At 40.1% G+C, this 19,850-nt stretch overlaps 1 protein-coding gene across 1 annotated transcript in view; it reads right to left on the bottom strand.

Moving 5' to 3' along the window:
* Positions 1 to 4,407: 4,407 nt before the first annotated feature.
* The window catches only part of SLC10A7 (solute carrier family 10 member 7), a 188,921-nt gene continuing 173,478 nt past the window's right edge, over positions 4,408 to 19,850 (bottom strand). The window contains exons 11-12 of the mRNA XM_054030507.1: positions 8,661 to 8,806; positions 4,408 to 4,593 (exon numbers count right to left, since the gene is read on the bottom strand). Of these exons, the coding sequence (XP_053886482.1) occupies positions 4,549 to 4,593; positions 8,661 to 8,806 (191 nt within the window). The 3' untranslated portion in view covers positions 4,408 to 4,548. The remainder of the gene's footprint in view (positions 4,594 to 8,660; positions 8,807 to 19,850) is intronic.

The raw sequence follows: 19,850 nt of genomic DNA, 5'->3' as shown, positions 1-19,850 counted from the left end.
CTAATCCTTCCAAGCCTACATATAACCAAAGAGATTTTGATCTAAAGGATCCAAAAGAATTTAAAGTTTGACAATTATACTTGATATGTGGTTCAAAGATCAGAAAGTATAGAGACACCTAAGTATGGTCTCCTTAGAAGGTACAATCTGTGTATATCGGAGGCTGGACTGACCTCAGAACTCTTGTAAACTGGGCCAGTGGAGATTAGGTTTGTTATGGGTTGGAGAGGACAAACCACCACACTTAAAATAAAACTACTCTTCATTTACTCTCTTTGCATGCTATATAACACAGAGCAGTTTTAGAACAATAGAAGTGCTTCTCAAATAGCTTTCCTTGCGAGATTATTTCACAGTTTAACAGACAGCTCATGGGAGATGCACAAATATAACTGAAGGGCAGAGTTTAATCCCTTGTCTATTTAATGTGTTTGCCAGAGGCCATGGGTGCATGTGGCACTTTATAATAATGGTAATATAAATGAATTTGAATGATAACAAAATGGAGAATTTATGATTTAGCCTCTTACCAGGTAGTAATTCCCCAAATGCATCACTCCAGTGCTGCATCATCTATTTAATTGCAAAATAGTTTGCCTGACACAAGTTTAAAAAAGTATGATACTGTGATAGTCTGATATGCAGAATTCTGTAGAAGTTTATGATTCAATACAAAATGCAATTCAGTGTTTTTTGTATTTCATTTTTTAATGCCAGAATAACATCAAAAAAAGAAACAATTCTTCCACACATGAACTTGCAAACATTTATATATTTTGGACTTGTTTCTCTCTAGAGATGTATGCATAAATACACACACAGGTATGTATGTATGTATGTATACACACAATTTTTGTGTGCCTAATACACACAATTTTTTATCCTGGTTTCTATCCCACTCCTGCATAAAATCATGCACATATACAACTGAAGGTGAAAATTGTGATTAGGGAGCATACTACAAAGGTTTCCTCTTTCCCTGTTCGCCAGAATAATTTATACAACTGTATTTTTGTGAAACCAAACTGCTGAATTCTTCGGTTTCTCCTCCGTAGATGGATACAAGTCATCAGTCTCTGCTGGGACTGCTGCTCTTTTAGCCTGTGTGCTGCACAAACTAAGGAACTGACACAAAAAGTACAAAAACCAAAAAAGTAGTGGATCAGGATTTCAAAAGAATTAGAAAATTATTTGACTTGAACGTATTACCTAGGCCATTCTACTCTTTTAGCCTTGGAGCTTTGTTTATTCCAACACATAAGAGATGATTAGCTGTTCTGTTAACTCTTGATACCTAGAGCTGACAATACAATGTGTGATTTTTTTTTTGCATTGACAGTAATATATGGAGCCTCAGATATGCAGAATGTAAGGCATTAATGAGTGAGCAGAATTCTGAAGTCCTAAACATAGTCCAAAAATCTCATTTATATCAAAAGGAGTTTTAGTCTGAATACAGACTGCTGTATTTCTCCCAATAAATTTGAAGCCAAGGCCAGAAACATTCAGAAAGTTTTCTAATCCTCTATAAAACAGTACTATGTTCAATTAATTTCTTTAAATCTGACTACAACTTGCCATATCCTCTGCTTGGCTCTCACCTTTTCTGCTACATATAAACAGGTCTTTGAAGTTATTTATATCAACAAGAAAAAGACTGTCTCTAGACAAAGAACTTTTTTCAATTTAATTAGTAAAATATTTTAAAAATTGTTCACACTTAAAAAAAAAAAAAGGAACATGCAGAAAATTCACTGACAAAAGCATGAAACTTCAACTTACAAAAAAAACCCCAAAACACAGACCCAGATGATAAGGAAGTTTGTCTTTCCCCTAATTTCACATTAACAAAACTAAGTCCCATGTGTTCCTGTTATAAAGACATGTGAGCATAATTGAAGGCATAAAATGAACAGCTTAACCATCTTTAAACATAACAGAATATTTTGGATATGAATAATTAAGTTCCACTAAGTATGGATTTAAAAATGTATTTCAGATTTGCTTTATATCTCATTCAGAACAATACATCCAACATTAATTTATGTAAAAACAGGAATAAACAGATACCATTTAGGCTGCTCTAAACCATCACTAATTACACTAAAGGATCTAACAAAATTCTCTGGAAAACAGTCTTAAGAATATTTTTAACACAGTAAAATTATAACAAAGACAGACACTTTCAATGGAATCTAAACTAGTTGTTGCATGTACTGAAGGCATTAGATTCAGTACATAGAGGTAGATCAATTGGAATATTAGCAGTGTATTGACTGTTTAGAGAAGACACAACCAATGAAGGGGGAAAAAGCAACTGTGTGTGCTAGAATTCTTTTAATAATTTATAACAGTCAACCACAAACTCATGCTGTCTTTGGGCCTCATTCAATGTCCATTAAAGCCAATGGAAAGATTCATTGATCTCAATTGGAGCTGGATCGGGCCTTTTTATACTTTGAGGATTCAGAGACAGATTCAAGGAAACAAAACAAAAAAGCTAGAATGGAACTGTGCCCTTTAGCTAACCCTTGGCTGCTCTCAGTGTTCTTAAGCATTAGGTAAAGGAATTTTGATGCATATGGAGCCACTTCAATGAAAACGTTTGATAAAGTGAAGCTTATGGATTTGGATCTAAAAACTTATGTTTGATCTACTTTCATACCTGGGTTTGAGCACACCTCTAAAGGCACACTTGTCAAAAACATCTTTGAGCTCACTGGCCACTGCTCTGTGCATTCTTTGCAGCTGAAAAGAAGCTTAGACAATACAGCCCCAGTCTTGCAAGACGCTGAGCACCCTGAACTCTCATTCGTGTTTAGTTTCATTGGGTTAACTCTAGTCAATGGAAACTGAGGGCATCAGCACCTTGCAGGATCTTTGTTGCTTGCATGTTTTATGATCAGGGATTGATGATTTCAAAACACATCACTGACAACCAGTAATAATGTCTGATATTTTAATCTCAATGGCAATGGAGCAGCCTACTACAGTCCTCTGCTAACACAAGGCATTTCTGCTTGGCACCAAATGGAATCCTCTTATATTAAACCAAGAATATCAGGAGAGATACAGCTAAAAATAATTTGACAAACACATGGCGACATGTATCCCAAGCATCTTAGGACAGATCATCAGCTGGTATAAATGTTCATAGCTCAATGGAGCTATGGCAGAGACAAACTGAGGCTCTTCCCCTTTGTGTTTGCAGTGAATACTTGCAATGCAATTGAGTGCAAGGGGAATAGTGACATGCAGGATACCTCTGAACTTTTATCTATCTTACTGTTCGAAGTTTTCTTTTTTTCCTTTTATTTTTTAATGGACAGTCACCACCACAATTCTAGCAGGTAGATACATCTTAGAGTCCATGTTAATGCATCCATTCTAATTGCCTGACATTTTGAATAAGGTGCTTGTTATGTGTTCAACTATATACCTGTACTCCTTTCTTTCTGGGCATACATGTATCCTTGGTCCTTTTTCTCTGTTTATTAAAAAAAAATCTATATTTTTTATGAAAATATTTGCATTTGATTGTCAAATTAACCATGATAATGTTCTTGTTAGAAGAATCCTTCTTAATTTGCCTTACAACCTTCTCAATTAGAGGAAAAAACTGTCAACTTTCTTGTTCTCATGAGGTTTATTAACATGGCAATATATAACTTAGTTTTGCTTTTACTATGGTAAAGATTCTATTTAAAAAATAGCAACTAAATTCTGTCACTGCAAATCTCTGTGTTGCATTGGAGAGAAAGAACAGAAAAAAAGAAAGAATTTTTTTGTTCACCTTGGATAAATAATAAAAAAACCCTCTTAGCGGCAAAACACAAATATTTCACTCATAACCCAAGCACCAGACCATTTCTTTGAAGAAGCTTATGATGCACTTAAGATATACAATGCCACGATATCATAATATGGAACTGAAAGAAATTTCTTGAGAAACCATTAACTTTGAAGGAATGTCTAGACAACTGTGTCAACAAATGCAAATAATTTATGCTTCTCAGCTCCTACCCAATGGATGGCCCCATGCTGAGTATACACAAACTCAGAAGAAAAAGGCATGTCACAGTCATATGACTAGGGAGGATAAGAGAATCACATAGAAATTCAAGTTAATCTTGAACAGAACTTCAGAAAGCACTGCTCTAAAGTTAGCCAGCAGAGGGATGTGCCCCTGGTCATTTTAGCTAGTTTAAAACACTAACTTACAGGTGGTGCATCCTAGCTACAAATGAGAGGTGATGAAGGGAACACAGCTTTTAATTATGATAATTCATTCTGTTAGAAAAATAAAAACTAAATGACTACAAAATACTGTACAACCTCTTGCAGTAACTAACAAAGTGGCTTCTGGAAACAATGCTTTTGCCAAAAATGCATTTTTAAGGCACTTAAACAGATATATCTTTTTTAATATAGATAGAAAAATAAAATATGCGCTAAAGCAACATTCACAAATACCAGTCTTCTCAATTGTCTGAGTGTGTACAGTACAGTACATATATACATTCACTGTGACACGGACTGCTTCCATTGTTATACCTTCACAGGTACTTTGGGCTGTCTTGTTAACTTCAGTGCCTGCAAACATGAAACAAAACAATCATTTATTGCGTTGCTAAAGAATATAACCAAATACAAGGCAAGCTTTTATTTTAGTGGGTTCAAAGGGTTCAGTGTATTTTTAGGTGGCTCTGAGAAGCCATATTATCCAGCTTTATTACAGTTTATAACTGAAAGGTTCTAAGTCGTTTCCACTCAGTTGCAGAGTCAAGTTTTTCTTGCTGTGAAGGATTTTCATCTTACCTGGATGATAAAATCACTTGGCTCCAAACTGCGCTGTGTGCCTCTATGGAGGTAGAGCAGCACCTGGAGGGGGCAAATGCAAACTCCCCTCTACTTGCATTTCAGTTACTGTCATTCACTGAGGTGCTGGGGAGTTTAGTGTTATAACTTTTCACTAGTACCTGTCTCCTTCCTGAGTGGCAAAGCCCAGCAGGAGAGCACTGGAGCTGTTGGAGGAGAATGTCAAAGCATCTCTGCTGGTGGGCTGAGTCTCAGCTATCCTTATGAGAGCAACTGGTAGGCTCTGTTCAAGAAACCATCTTGTAAGGCAGATAATCCAATTATTGACCTGTTTTAAATTCCCTTTTTTGGGACAGATTGTTAAGAAGCTTAAGGAGAGGCTATTCAGACAATATCTGGAGTCCTCGTATTCCCTTGAATACTGATCATCTGGTTTCAGGCCTGGTTATAGTACAGAAATTGTACCAGTTGCATTGACTGCAATCAGATATCATTGCTTCCTTTCCAAGAAGTCCCAGTAACAATAGCAAATAGGTTATAAGTCCTGAGGCCTCTCACACAGTAGTTTTAAATATATTTAATGTCTGTATCAGTTCCTACAGCTTGTCAACCATCCCATTAAATACTTAAATACAAGACTAGTTGCCACCAATATGCTGACATCACCCCGCTCTACATTGCCATAGTGCATGACCCAACGAGTGAAGCTGAGCAAATTACTCCATGTCTAGCTTAGGCTCAACTCATACAAAGGGGAGATAGTGCCTGTAGGTTGGTGGGGAGAGGCCTCTTGATTTAGGGAGTACACGTAGCCGTTTGTCCTCTGACTTGCAGTGTTAGACCGTAGCTGCTCCTAGAGGCTCAGGTAGTAGCATTTGGACAGAGAAGCATGGCTTCTTCTTTTGAGTGTAGACCCTACTTTATTTATCCATGCCTCTGTCCTGTGGAGATAAAATTGCTGCAATGCACCACCCTACATGGCACTTAATGTGGATTTCTATTTATTAAGTAGTGCGTCCCAGTGCTCTGTGATCTATACAAGCTTCCAATTAGCTTCTAGATGAAATATAAAGTGTTCAAAAAAAGCTTTAAATGACCTGATTACTTGAGAGGCCAGCTTTTTCCTGTGGTATAAGTCTGCAATTTCTATCTGGGATGGTGCTAGTCCTAATAGCCCATTGTTTTATAAAGAGGGAGGGAGGAAGGATAGGACATTTTCTAAGAGAAGTTCTGAACTCTGGAAGTTAACTCACAACTCCTATAGGTCCTAGAGAGACTGGATTTGCTGACCCTCATCAGGGAATATTCATGCTTTTTCCTGGGCTTATCCTGAAGGGGTGCTTTAACAGATGTAAATTGGTATGAGGATGGAGACTGTTATTTGAGATGGGTTGATTAAATAAGTGAATTATATTTTGAGAGATGTGATTTGGTGAGTCTTTGTATTGCAAATATTTGTCCTTTAGTTTTATACATTTTTCAAGCCTGTAAAAGCTCCTTGGCAAATGCTATTTAAAACCAATGTAAAAAAAATCCTTAAAAACAAACATGTAATGCCATGTCTCCCAACAACCATCATCATTTAATGACTGCCAAAATTTAGCCATTAGACACTGTACTCTTGGATATTATATACCAAGAGATTCAGGGGAGAGACACAATTTCACATTTTGTTTGGGTAACAATTTCTTTTACTTTGTAGTTTGGCAGATTTTGCTGCCATATTTACAAGCTAGAAATATCCTACTGCAGATGAACCTCTAAATATTTAAATTCAATTTCATACAAGCAGATCACATGTACTATCATAATTAAGCAAGAATGTCAGGGGAACTGAGAACTGTGACTGGATAACCGTCTCCCACTGCAAGAGAAATGCCAAAGTGAAGCCGAGGTGTTTATAGAAAATAAACATCAAGGTGATGATGACATGTTTATTTTCAAAGAGAGAGACCATTATCCAGTCACAACATTCAGTTCTATTGTAATTATTGCATCTGTACCAAAAACTTCATTGATTTTAAAAAAATAGAGTAATTAAAATAATATTCATGTGAATAACCTAGGAGACCAAGTGAAATATATTGGTGCAGCAGAATGACAGTTTCTCAAAATTTCTTTATTGCAGCATTATAGTCTGAGTAGACAACTTGTTTGGTGCTTAACGAATAAGAAACTAGTACTTGGTGCAGCTCCGAAGGAGGGTGCAATGGTGGTTCTAAATCACTTTTGCTCTCCCCCAATCTTGTACGCTGCCTGACGGCTACTGTAACTTGCAACAACTGGCAATAGCCTCAAGGGGCCTTTACACTACAAGTGGGGATCACAGATGTGCAGATTAGCTCTAGCCATACTCCCTATCCTGGCCACAGGGAGGAGTGAGGTGATACACGAGTGGTAATGCCCTAGCAGTGTGGTGATCATCCTCAGTGATGCCAGTTTAACTGGGCTTTTTTGCAGGAATAGCACAAAGTTAGACCCAAGCACAGCTGAAGATCAGTACTACTGTATTTTTATTGATAAAGTCTGCCTGAAAGGGCTTTTTTAGGGGATGAAATTTTTAATCTGAGTTTTAGGCCATGATTTTTAAAAGTGACTAGTGATTTTGGGTGCCCATTAAAGTGGCCCGACTTTGAGACAGTGTTGAGCATCCACTCTCTGGAAATTGGGACTGTTTGAGGTGTCTCAAGTTAGGAACCAAAACCGGAGCACCCCAAATTACTAGTTTGAAAATCTTAGCCTTCGAGTTTGATGCAAGCGTTGGACTGACAGCACTGGAAGCTGATGTCCTCTCTGGCTGCTGACTCAACAAACCCAACATTTTTGTTGAAAATTTGAAATTCTGAAAATTTCAGTCACCTTTCTTCTCTGCCTACTGAGGAAACTTAGGCAGTGGCAGGCAGTGTAAGCTTTCCCACACTGTGCTGAAATGTACCTCAACTTTCACTTACAAGGACTCCCTGTATGGGTGAGAGTTTCCCAGTCTCCATACCCATTCAATCCTTGTCATCTCTGCTAACCAGAGGTGCCAATTAGTGTCCATCATGAGGATTTGTTTCTCTGGTGTTGGTATTTCTATGTTAGGAACTGGACAGACACCATTAAACTTATTTCACATGGACCACTGAACAGCTATCAAATGGTAATAGCACCAATCACTGTTGTAATAAACTGAATTTGACCCAGTGACTTAGAGATGAAAAACCTCTCTGTATCATGTTACAGCCCTATGAATCAGCCAATGCTATATTTTTGTTTTTAAAACTTGACATGAAATACCATTCATCCATCGAGTAATCTGTATATTTTTCATAAGTATAAAGGACAACATAATATTAGAAAACAATAAACGCTTTAGTCCTGAATGATTTTAATTCATTGCATACAGGGCTCTCATTTAAAAACAACAACAAACAACAACAAAACCCAACAAATACACAGGATCTCAAAATGATAGATATATGAAATCTCACCAGAAGACAAATTCCAAAGCTAGCTTTATTTGATAGAGATTGGCTCATGCTGCAAAGTTCAGCTCTATCAAGGGCCTTCTTATTGGGGGTTTTCTGAGTCAGGTGCCTAATGAGCAAGAAGCCAGCTGCAGAGGTCTGATCTGGATCTGAACTTCTCAAAAATCTGGGATGTTTGAATCCTGGGTTTTCATTCAGTCTTATCGTGAATATCAACACCATAAAACAAGAAAGGAACAAAGGAACCCTAGCCCAGGATCTACAAGAACATTGAAGGGTTTCAGAGTTACATTTACTTACTGTTATTTTTTCTTACATTAAAAAAATAGTACTCTGCATTATAAATATTATTATGTGGGAGCAATTTCTTACCTTCTGTCTAGAAACCATCCAAGATTTTATTGTTGGTACCAACACACTGCCAAGAAGAATCTGAGCTGGGTGATAGATAAGTAAGGGGACGGAAATTAAAGATAGGTGCTCATAGCCGGCAAATACTATCTTCAGCATTGGAATACCTGTGGGCACAAAGACAGCAGACTTAAGACTTCGACTTTGCTTTTCACTTCAAGGATCACAGCAAAGCATTTTACATTTTACTAAGATTTCAACCAGACAAAAGGAACATTTCTGCAAGAATGAAGACACAGAACAATCTTGTGAAATTCCCTAATTAAGTGGAGTGACGCCAAGCTCCAGCCAGAGGCTTGATGCAGATTTGTACTTTGATGGAGAGTGATTGTGCAGGTGCTGGAGGGAGTCTTGGATTCTTTTATTTTTTTCTCTCCTTTGCTCTATCCCCATTTTTCTCACTTGTTCCCTATGAACCTGCCCATTTGCTCCCATTCATAATCTTCCTCCAGTCCTACCAGCTGTGTGGGGACACTGTGCACCTATAAACTCCTGACCCACTCCCTTTCCATAGAGAAGTGTTCAATCATCAGCCTTCCCTGCTCTGACTGATGCTTATGGCTCAGGTGGAGCCAAGTGCCAGTCAAAGTGAACAGTCATTTGTTAGCGAGATAATATCACTTCTCACTCTGGCCATGAGTTTTCGAAGAAAGGGAGGAAGACAAACATCCTAATGAACTAATGGGGCAGAACAAATCAGGTGAAGTGGAGTTAGCAGGGAAGTAGGAAATGGTTAGAGTACAGAGGAGGCTGGGGGTTGGGAGGAGTGGAAGGACATTTTTCCTAGAAGTCTTAGTTTGAGCTCAACAGTGTCATTTCTATTACACTTCTCCAAGGAGAATCTTGACAGATAGTGAATTTGTATGTCTCTGTCTGACTCAGCCATTATATACTAAAACAAGGTATCTTTTTAAATACTTGTTCTGTAAAATAAGTTTTAAAATATATATAATCTGAGAGGCACTCTTTTTATGGAATGTTTTTCCATATAGGGCTGGAAATAAAACACAAAACTCTTCACCTCTAGGTCATTGATTCAACTCTAGGGAAAGGATGGGAGGGATGAGATCTGCGAAACTTTCATTACAAAACCTGAATAGGTGAAATTTTTATCACAAACCCAAACTTGGGTTTATAGAGGCTGGCAAACCTCAGCTGAGTTTGGAGGAAACATGAACCATTTGGATGGTGGGAGTCTAAATGAATCAAAACCAAGAAGTCTGGACAAATTGCCATGAGCCAAACCTGCAAAGCTCCATAGAGGTCTAGCAGAGAATGCAAGAGATCACAACATCTGATGGCTATTCATCATTATGTTTAATGTTGCTGATGTGAGTTCCGTCCCCAGTGGACAAGTGGCCACATCACACAAATCATCTGCAAAATTAACACTACTGATGGTAGCCTAAAGAGAGAGATGAAGGCATGAACACGTCACTGGAGGATCAATCACATGCTCCCCCTTTAGTGGGTCTGGCCCTGGTTGCAGTTCATTGACAGGGCAGTGTGGGGAAACTTGGGCTGATGCTAGCTGCGTTCTGCCATGCCTGTTACGTTATTTTGTTTTGCCCTTCTGTAATGAAGAGCCAAACTGGTTTCTTTTTAAAATGTTGTAAAACAAACAAGCAAAAAAGAGAGCTCCCATCTCAATTCCTGGGCTGAGGATGTATGCAACGTTTCAGCCTGCAACATATTTTTACGGCGAGGTTGTGAACTGCTGTTAACTGAAGTTATAACAGAAACACTGACTGAAACAGTAGTGACATGAGCAGGTGCTGCCATAACAAAAATAGTAAAGTGAAGGGGATGAATTTAAATCTTACAGATGGATAGCAAGGAACGAAGGTGCTAAGCAAAAAGGATCTGGTTATCTTTATTTTGGTCTGTCCGCTCCTGTTTTGCTCATCACTTATAGCATACTACTACTGACTCTAATGTAATAAGATAGCTGCAGCAAGACTAAACTAGTTCAGTATAAGTTTGCACAGCATCAGAGCACACACATTAAAATAAAATAAGGTCAGTTAGAAACCTCTCAGGTTTTCTCAAAATACTTTAAGAATTTCTTAAATACTTAAAGAATTTCTCACCTCATTTTTCTTGGATCTTGTTAGCGTATGTGCAGTCCTACCTGATGGTTTAAAAATGGTTATATGTACCCAGACATATATTGCTCTATGCTCTGGGTGGTGGGTTTTGTTGTTTTGTTTTTTCTTAAGAGTAATTGGGCCATATTTTTCCTCACACTCATGTAATCTGATTGACTTCACTGGCTTCAGTTCTGATTTACACTATCAGAGGGCGGGAAATGAGGCCTGTCCTTTATTTTTTGCTGGGATTTTAGACTCTGCTATGGCTTCACTGTATGATCTCCATGATGTAAAGCAGAGGTGGCCAAATATTCTGACAGACACGTGGTCAAGGACACACACATTCACCTCCAAGAAAAGAGGGAGCCATGGGGCCTAGTTAGGTGAGAAAACAGCACCTTACAGGATCAAGAGATGAAAAGCAGAAAGGATCGTCCAAAAAATGTCATCACCTCCGGGGAAAAAATAATTATCTAGACACTCAACCATCTTTCCAGCCAGATTTTCCCTGTTTCTTGCTCCGTTGGGCTTGTTCCTTTGTTCTCCCTCTCCTGTCTGCTCTCATTGTTCCTGTGTTCCTTCTCAGTCTTTGGTTCCTGTATTCCCATGGGCTCGCTTTTTTTCTTCTTCTGGCCCTTGATGTTCTCCCTCACTTAACCTTTCTGTTCCTGCATACTCTCTTTCCTTCCTTTTCTCGGTTCTTGTCCTTTTAACCAGTGTTGTTCTGCTGCACGAGGGTCCCAATTCTCCTCTCACTTACAGCAGTGAGAATCAGGTGTAATTCCATTGAAGGCAATGGTGTAACACCTGTGTAAACGGGTGTTATGAGAGGAGGGCCAGACTTGTGGCGCTGGATTCCCATTTTTTCCTGATGTTTCTGCTCTTTTCCCAGGTCTTTCACCACTCTTTTACTACTAACATTAAAGCATTTTGTTTTGACACATTTTGTGCCACAGTGCTAGGGACCTAGAGCTGACCCAGTGCTCTAGTCATTAAAGGGATTAGCTATTTTCCTCCTGGAGTGGAATTAATGGGGGGGGGATGGGTGCTCAATGGCTTAATTAGACAGGAGGCTGACCAGCTAATGAAAGCAATCAACCAATCAGCTGGGAACAGTTAAAAGGACAAGAAGCACAAGAAAGTGGCAGGCAGAGACCAGGGGATACAGGATTTCAGGATGGGGTGATCTTCCCTTCTCACCCTCCAAAGAGTTGGTTAAGGGGGGAAGTTTACTTTCAGTTGTATGTGGCTACACAAGGCTGTACTGGTGAATTGGTGGAAGGGACCTAATAAATAATATGGTGGGGCTTGTGTCCACTCTGGTTTGTCTCCACACAAAGAGTGGAGAAGGTAGCCTGTTACGTATGTGTGCAGTAGATATGTGAGTAGGAGAAAATCTGCTTGCCCAAACTCCATGACTATTAACATGGCCAGCAATAACAGTGGGGTAGCTACAACACAAAGATACTAAGTAGGTGTGCCAGAAAAGCTCTTTTGCTCCCCTTACTTATGCTGATTTGGCCCCAAGATTGTAGTTTGGACATCCCTGATCTAAGGCTACTGGTTCCCAAGTAACTAACTGGAATCCATTTTCCCCTCCCCCAGCCTTGCACCCAGTGTAACCTCACACATCTTTCACTTCCTCTCTCTCTCTCCCCCCGTTGTTACTTTCACATTTTCTAGTCTCCTTTATACAAGGCCCTATGAAAATACCATGCTGCACTTCATTATATTTAGTTAACTGTAAAATAATAAAAAAGTCTACAAGATTTGAAGGTATTTTTAAGCAAATTTAAATATAGGACTCTTTTCATCTAGCTATCATTGCAGTCATATAAATGAAGCAAATTAATTTTAATGCTCCAAGGTACTGATTCTGTGTCACCATGGTTGACAGGATCCAACCAGACTTTATGAGATGGCATTTGACTTTATGGAAGTGAGCACTATGCACGCATTTACAATTTTACAGGGACTTTAAGCTGTCATGCTGAAAAATGTTTATAAAACATTAATCAAAAAGTGCCTCTTTAATACAATGCATTGTCTGAAAGATGTTAGAAGGCACATATTGTAAATGGATTCTTTTTCTGACTAAAGTAATTTCTACCAAAAGCATTTCCCCACTGCTATACAAGTACACAGTGTGGATAGATAAAGAGCACTTTCTCAGCACATTACTACCTGATCCAAACACTTGGGAAATCACTAATGTACAGCATGCCATATTTCCATGTCACACATGACACATTTGTCTAAAATTACCCAACAGAGTTTGACATTGCAGCATATTCCATAGCAGAGCTTTCAACTGACATCTGCCAAGTAAGAACTTCAAGTAAGAGCTTTCTTCTTCTAACAAGCAAGTAAGAGTTTTCTTTTATCCTATACCCATGATGGAAAGGATAAAACAATAAGTACTGGAGCTCAGTTTTTCTATTTTAATATGTTTATTTTATGCTCCGTGAATTTGGAAGCTTCCTCATAGCAGCATTTCATCACTTGCTGTTTTCTAAAGTACTGCTATGATTTGAGAGAACTTAATATAACATTTTATTGCTACCAAAATACAGGCTATTATCCTTCACCCCCAAAACCAAATTATTGCTAGCTGCTATACTTATTTACTTTATTGTTCAGTTTTTTTCCCCTTAAATGTCTGGATACCAAACCATTTATCCTAAAACTTTATCACTTATATTACTGAACAACATTCCAAATCACTTGTGCATTGCACATATGAGAAATTGCAGTATTTTTACTTGAAGAAACATATCTGGAACAACAGAAAGAGAATACCACTGAAAGTATGGACGCACAAGCCATTCAGAAGATCAGAGGAAAAAGTAAATATCCCCAAAGCAATGACAATCATTAGAATACAGTCCTTGGTCTATGGATTTGTAATATTCTATTCTGCTTGTCTACACCTTTCTAGTGAGTCAATTACCACGGTATCTAAGCCTCATATATAAGAAATAAGACATTACTGAGTTATGAATAATAGTAGCTTCTCTGTCCCTTTCCAAGGTATATTGTCTTTCTGCAGGATCACTTTGGAAGTTGATTACAAAGGGGGGATGCCAGGACATTTAACAACCTTCTTTATGGAGGAAATGCCTATTCAGAGAAGTGAGTCTTGTATATGGATCTGTCTGAGACAGGCAAGAGACCAGCTCAGTTCAATTGCTAGTAGCAGGGAGTTTCATAAGATCCTACCACTAAGAACACACTGCCAAGCAGCCTCTGAGAATTCCCCTAATGGTTTTGCCAGCCACATCTTCCCTGCTATGGCAGTATTCTCAGAGGGGTGCAGAAAGGTAGTCATGGATATGAGTAGGTTCTAACCTATTTAGGATTTAGAAGCTGAGAACAAAGCTGTTAAAGCAGACAAGGACTTGGATGGGGAGCTGTTGTTGAGCACAGAGTACTGGTGATGTAGTGTGATCAATCTGTCTTGTTCAGGAGAGATGTTGCATGTTGTACCAGATGGAGCTTTCATGTTTATCCTAGACAGAACACACTGTAATAGTTTAGCTTTGAGGTGACACAGGACATATTAATATGGCTAGGTCTGTGTCCTCGAGGAAGGAACACAACTTCTGGTTAGCTGCAGATTGAAGAAGGGGTTTCTGGCTACTGTTTTTTAAAACCCTGAAACTGCACACCACTTTGATTTATTTATTATTTGGCATATACAATGCGTTAAAGCCAAGCCACACCGTTCTTATCAACAATGTTCAGGGCATGAAGACCTCCAGGAAGTTAAGTCATTTTGCATTCCTCAAGAATGTGTGTCATGGTTTGTGGCTGCTCACACTGACATAGTGGACTGTCTCTGAAACGACACTGAAATTCTGCTGCAGCACAAATTCCATGAATGAAATTGGTTGAGAAGGCTCCATTGTCTTCATGGTAAATCAAACCCGGGTTGACGTTGACTCAGAGACAAGATAATTATTTGTCACTTTCTTTGCAGACCATGAAGCTCGCCACACATCCTCTATCATAAATCCCTCACCTGGTAAACTTAGCCACAATGGGTGCTGTGAGGGCAGACGACCATGTGGTGGATCAATGAAGTCTTTAATTAATGGTAGATGTGGTAGATCATGCAATTTTGTCATAAGCTTTGCTACTCTTTCATCTCTGCAAACACTGGATGGAGCAATATTGCAGAGAACTAGTAACCATGGTAGAGTAGATTTAAGTGTGCCTGAAATAATATGCAGGGTGGAATTAAGTTGTACATTGATCATTCTTGTGTGAGATGAGAAAGCCCATACTGGAGCGCAGTACTCCACTGCTGAATAACAGAGTGCCAAAGATGAAGTGCATAATGTTTGGGTGTTGGCGTCCATGTCGTTCTGGCCAGTTTTCCAAGCAGGTTGTTGTGTGTTTTGACCTTAGTCATTGTCTTTGTAAGATGATCACGATATGTGAGAGTCCTATCTAACATGATGCCTAGACCAGGTGTGAATCATTCTTTATTTGCTGACCATTGAAAACTATATTCAGCTCTCTGCCCACTTGTGCATGATGTAAGAACTGTGAAGAGATACAAAAGGATCTCTTAAAACTGGGTGACTGCGCAACAAAATGGCAGATTAAATTCAATGTTCATAAATGCAAAGTAATGCACACTGGAAAACATAATCCCAACTCTACATATAAAATGATGGGGTCTAAATTGGCTGTTACTACTCAAGAAAGGTCCTGGAGTCATTGTGGCTAGTTCTCTGAAAACATCCACTCAATGTGCAGCGGCAGTCAAAAAAGCAAACAGAATGTTGGGAATCATTAAGAAAGGGGTAGATAGTAAGTGATAGAAAGTAAGGCTGCGAGTCTGTCACAGAGTCCGTGACTTTCTGTGACCTCCATGACTTCTGCAGCGGCTGGTGCTGGCTTAGGGGCTGCCTGAGCTGGGCATCCCCTGGGCCAGCAGCTGCAGCAGTTTGGGTGAGTGGGAGAGGGCTCAGGCTAGGGGCAGGGGTTTGGAGTGTGCGGGGAGGCACTTACCTCAGGGTGGGAGGCTCCCTGGCTCCCACTGGCATGGCTCCACTGCAGCTCCTAGGCGGAGGAGGAGCTAGGGGGCTCTGTGCTGCGTGCTGCCCATGCCCATAGGCCCCGCCCCCGCAGTTCCCGTTGGCTGTGGTTCCCGGCCAATGGGAGCTGCGCAGATGGCACCTGTGGCGGGAGCAGGGCGTGAAGCCCTCTGATCCCTCTGCTGCCTAGGAGCTGCAGGGACATGTGGAGCTAGGAAAGGAGCCCCTGCCAGCCCCGCCAACCCTGCCCCCCCAGCACCAGCAGGGGTCCCGGGTCACCTCTCCCACCTCCCCCAGCACCCTCTGCGTGCCTGACCACCCCCGACAGAGCACCTGCAGTCTGCTACCCAAGTTTTAGTTAGGGGTATATAATAAAAGTCATGGACAGGTCACGGGCTGTGAATTTTTGTTTACTGCCTGTGACCTGTCCATGACTTGTACTAAAAATACCTGTGACTAAAATGTAGCCTTAATAATAAGACAGAAAATATCATATTGCCTCTATATAAATCCATGGTATGCCCACATCTTGAATACTGTGTGCAGATGCGGTTGCCCCAACTCAAACAGGATATATTGGAATTGGAAAAGGTTCAGAAAAGGGCAACAAAAATGACTAGGGGTAGGGAGCGTCTGCCATATGAGGAGAGATTAATAAGATTTGGACTTTTCAGCTTGCAAAAGAGACGACTAAGGGGGGGGATATGCTAGAGGTCTATAAAATCATGACTGGTGTGAAAGAAAGTAAATAAGGAAGTGTTGTTTACTCCTTCTCATAACACAAGAACTAGGGGTCACCAAATGAAATTAATAGGCAGCAGGTTTAAAACAAACAAAAGGAAGTATTTCTTCACACAAGGCACAGCCAACCTGTGGAACTCTTTGCCAGAGGATGTTGTGAAGGCCAAGACTATAACAGGGTTCAAAAAAGAACTAGATACATTAATGGAGGATAGGTCCATCAATGGCTATTAGCCAGGATAGGAAGGGATGGTTTCCCTAGCTTCCGCTTGCTAGAAGCTGGGAATGGGCGACGGGATGGATCACTTCATGATTACCTGTTCTGTTCATTCCCTCGGGTGCACCTGGCATTGGCCAGTGTCAGAAGACAGGATACTGGGCTAGATGGACCTTTGGTCTGATCCAGTATGGCCGTTCTTATGTTCCATCAACAACGTCCAGGTTTGTAGCCTGACCAACAGCACTTTATGGTTGAATGAATCAAAGGTGGCTGACCATCCTAAAAGTATTAACATGGATATTTTCCCTCTGCCTATGGGCATAAGAAGATCCTTCATCTGTGCAATTAGCACTTTTTTGATGCCATATCTAGGGCTAAAGTCTGACTGGGAAGAGTCCAGGTGCAGCTGGGGTTATTTTGCCACTGCCTTCTCGATAGCATCTAAATTATGCTGAAAGAAACCCTTGCTGAAAGTATTTTAAGAGGTGAGGAACTCAATACATTTTCAGATCTCCATTCAGTTTCAACATGGGGAGGAAGAGGGACAAACTGAAGCAGCAGCAAAAGAAAAAAATGTCTAAGGAGGAAGTTGCACAATGAAATGGTGAGAGATTAAAGGACAACATGAGACAACATGAGAAAGTCACAAATGGGGGACAGTCCTTCAGATGGAAGTTTTGGCAGACCTGCATTTATCCAAATGAACAAAAATACTTAACTTTCATGCTGTGCATTTAAGAAAGGACAATGGCCTAGATTCACAAAGATACTCAGGAGCTCAGGAGTCATGATGCTGAGCGTTGCAGCACCTAACTTTTATGTGCCTGGAAAATCACAGGAACAACACTCCGATTCACGAAGCCTGAGTTAGTGCCTACATGGGGAGAGATTCACAAAAGCCACCACACTAGGTGGCTTTTCTGTTGAAATCCCTTCTCCTCATCAGTTGGAGGGGGAACTTGAACGGGGGGGGGGGGGGGGGGGGCGGGGGGTGTCTTCCACATCCCTGGGGAGTACCCTAACCACTGGGCTAAAAGTTGTGAGGGAAGTCCTCTCTCTCTCTCCCTCCTCTCCCATTACCCTCACTGTCTTGTGTGAACCTGCTTGAGGGGCCTGGTCTGATAGGTGTGCGCAGAGCCAGATCAGGCCCCACACGAGTTATGCAGGTGAATCCTTGTCCTCCTTGGTTTGTGAATTGCTCTGGGATTTAGGTGGGAGATACGTGCCCAGAGTTGAGGCAGTCACATACATGTCCAGAGGCAGAAACAAAGGAGCAGAGAACTTTTTACTGCAAAATCTTAGGTGCTGAGTGCATTTAGGCACCCAAAGGATTCAGCAGAAGTTTTGTGAATAGCAATGGAGGCTAAAGCTGGGACTTCGGAGCTTAAGAAACTTTGTGAATCTAGGCCAATGACACTAGAGCATTCAAAATAGAGCTCACACAGCTCTAGCATGAGACTGGGTGCCTGGTACCTCCTTTGGGAGCACAGCACTACTGGGATACAGATGAATCACTGAGTACCCTGTTAATATATTACATTGGCCCCAAAGTTACTTGGGGGGGATGCAGGAGAATCATGTTTTGAAATTCAGCCCTGTCTGTGTGAGATTCATACTGACTGCAAGAGATTCAATGGGTCTGTGATACATATAAAGGTGAAGGAAGAGGAGGATATGAATGAAGAATGAGGATAGATATTTCTTTTGTCACTAACACTAAAGGAAAAGATGGAGAAAAGCTAGAGCCCTAGGCATGCTTTTACTAATTTTAGTTTTTAGTTGTTCAGGTCACTGGTTCACCTTGTTCATATTACCACAGAAATTAGATTCTGCAATGTAAAATGTAGCTACTAAGAATCAGTACATCTTCGACTATCAAAGATTTAAGTAAATAAAAATGTAAAAGGGGGAAAGAGAGAATGTGCTGTTTGATCTATTTATGGTTTTTCGACGGGTGTTTTCAGATTGGAAGTGATGTTTAATGAATGACCTGAGCAATCTCACCAAATGCTAACAATGAAACATTAAACACCAACAACTGAAGACTGTTGCCTTAGACTCAGGAACACCTTAACCCATCTGACAATATTGTAGTAATAATTAATTAACAGGTCATTCAAGAATGAATCAAACCACCATAAATCTTATTTTAAACGCTAGCTTATCTCTACAATGGGACCTAGGCATATGCATGGCAATGGTGTAACTGATCTTGGTCTACTTCAGAGACATTTTACTACCTGTATATCAAGTCATAGTTCACCCAGACAATACATTCAGTGCATACTTAAGAGGTTTGTCTTGTACTTCATTACTAACATGAAAGCTATTGAGATTTGTGTACTCAGTGACTGCAGAAACACCTTTTTTGTCTATATTTCTAATATACTTTTATGAAACAGAGCCATGTCAGTGCCTCAGATATTATGGTGATAAATGGAAGGATGCACAGAGAGACAGACAATATCCTACAGATTGAAAGTTTTATTAATTTGCTGTTCCCTTGAACACAATTATTCTCTCCAGCACAGCAGATGCCAGGATCTGTGGAGGCATCAACGTTTTGGCTAAGTGAGTTTCATTTAATATATTAAAATAGACATTATGGAAATACTTATATACATTATTCCTATTGTATTTGAGTGCATGCAAGAAATGAAACTCACAGTGATTCCCTCCTTATGCATCAAGGCAAGCGAAAACACAGCTGCATAATCTAAACATCTTCTCCTCTCCCTCCCTCTTTTTACTGTTTTTAGGCCATGGAAATGCCAGATACCGGAATCTGAAAACACTGGCCACAACTTTTCATCTTTTTTTGGAGAACAAAGGATAATAAGATTTACTTTCCCCATCACTTGGGCAGGGATTTTGGAGCCAACAGTCCTCTATTCATCTATCTAGGAATATAACAGGGTTTAAAAGAGAACTAGATAAATTCATGGAGGTTAAGTCCATTAATGGCTATTAGCCAGGATGGGTAAGGAATGGTGTCCCTAGCCTTTGTTTGTCAGAGGGTGGAGATGGATGGCAGGAGAGAGATCACTTGATCATT

The sequence above is a fragment of the Malaclemys terrapin genome, chromosome 5, assembly GCF_027887155.1.
Source record: "Malaclemys terrapin pileata isolate rMalTer1 chromosome 5, rMalTer1.hap1, whole genome shotgun sequence".
NCBI classification, from domain to species: Eukaryota; Metazoa; Chordata; order Testudines; family Emydidae; genus Malaclemys; species Malaclemys terrapin.
This window is presented reverse-complemented; position numbering and strand designations above follow the sequence as displayed.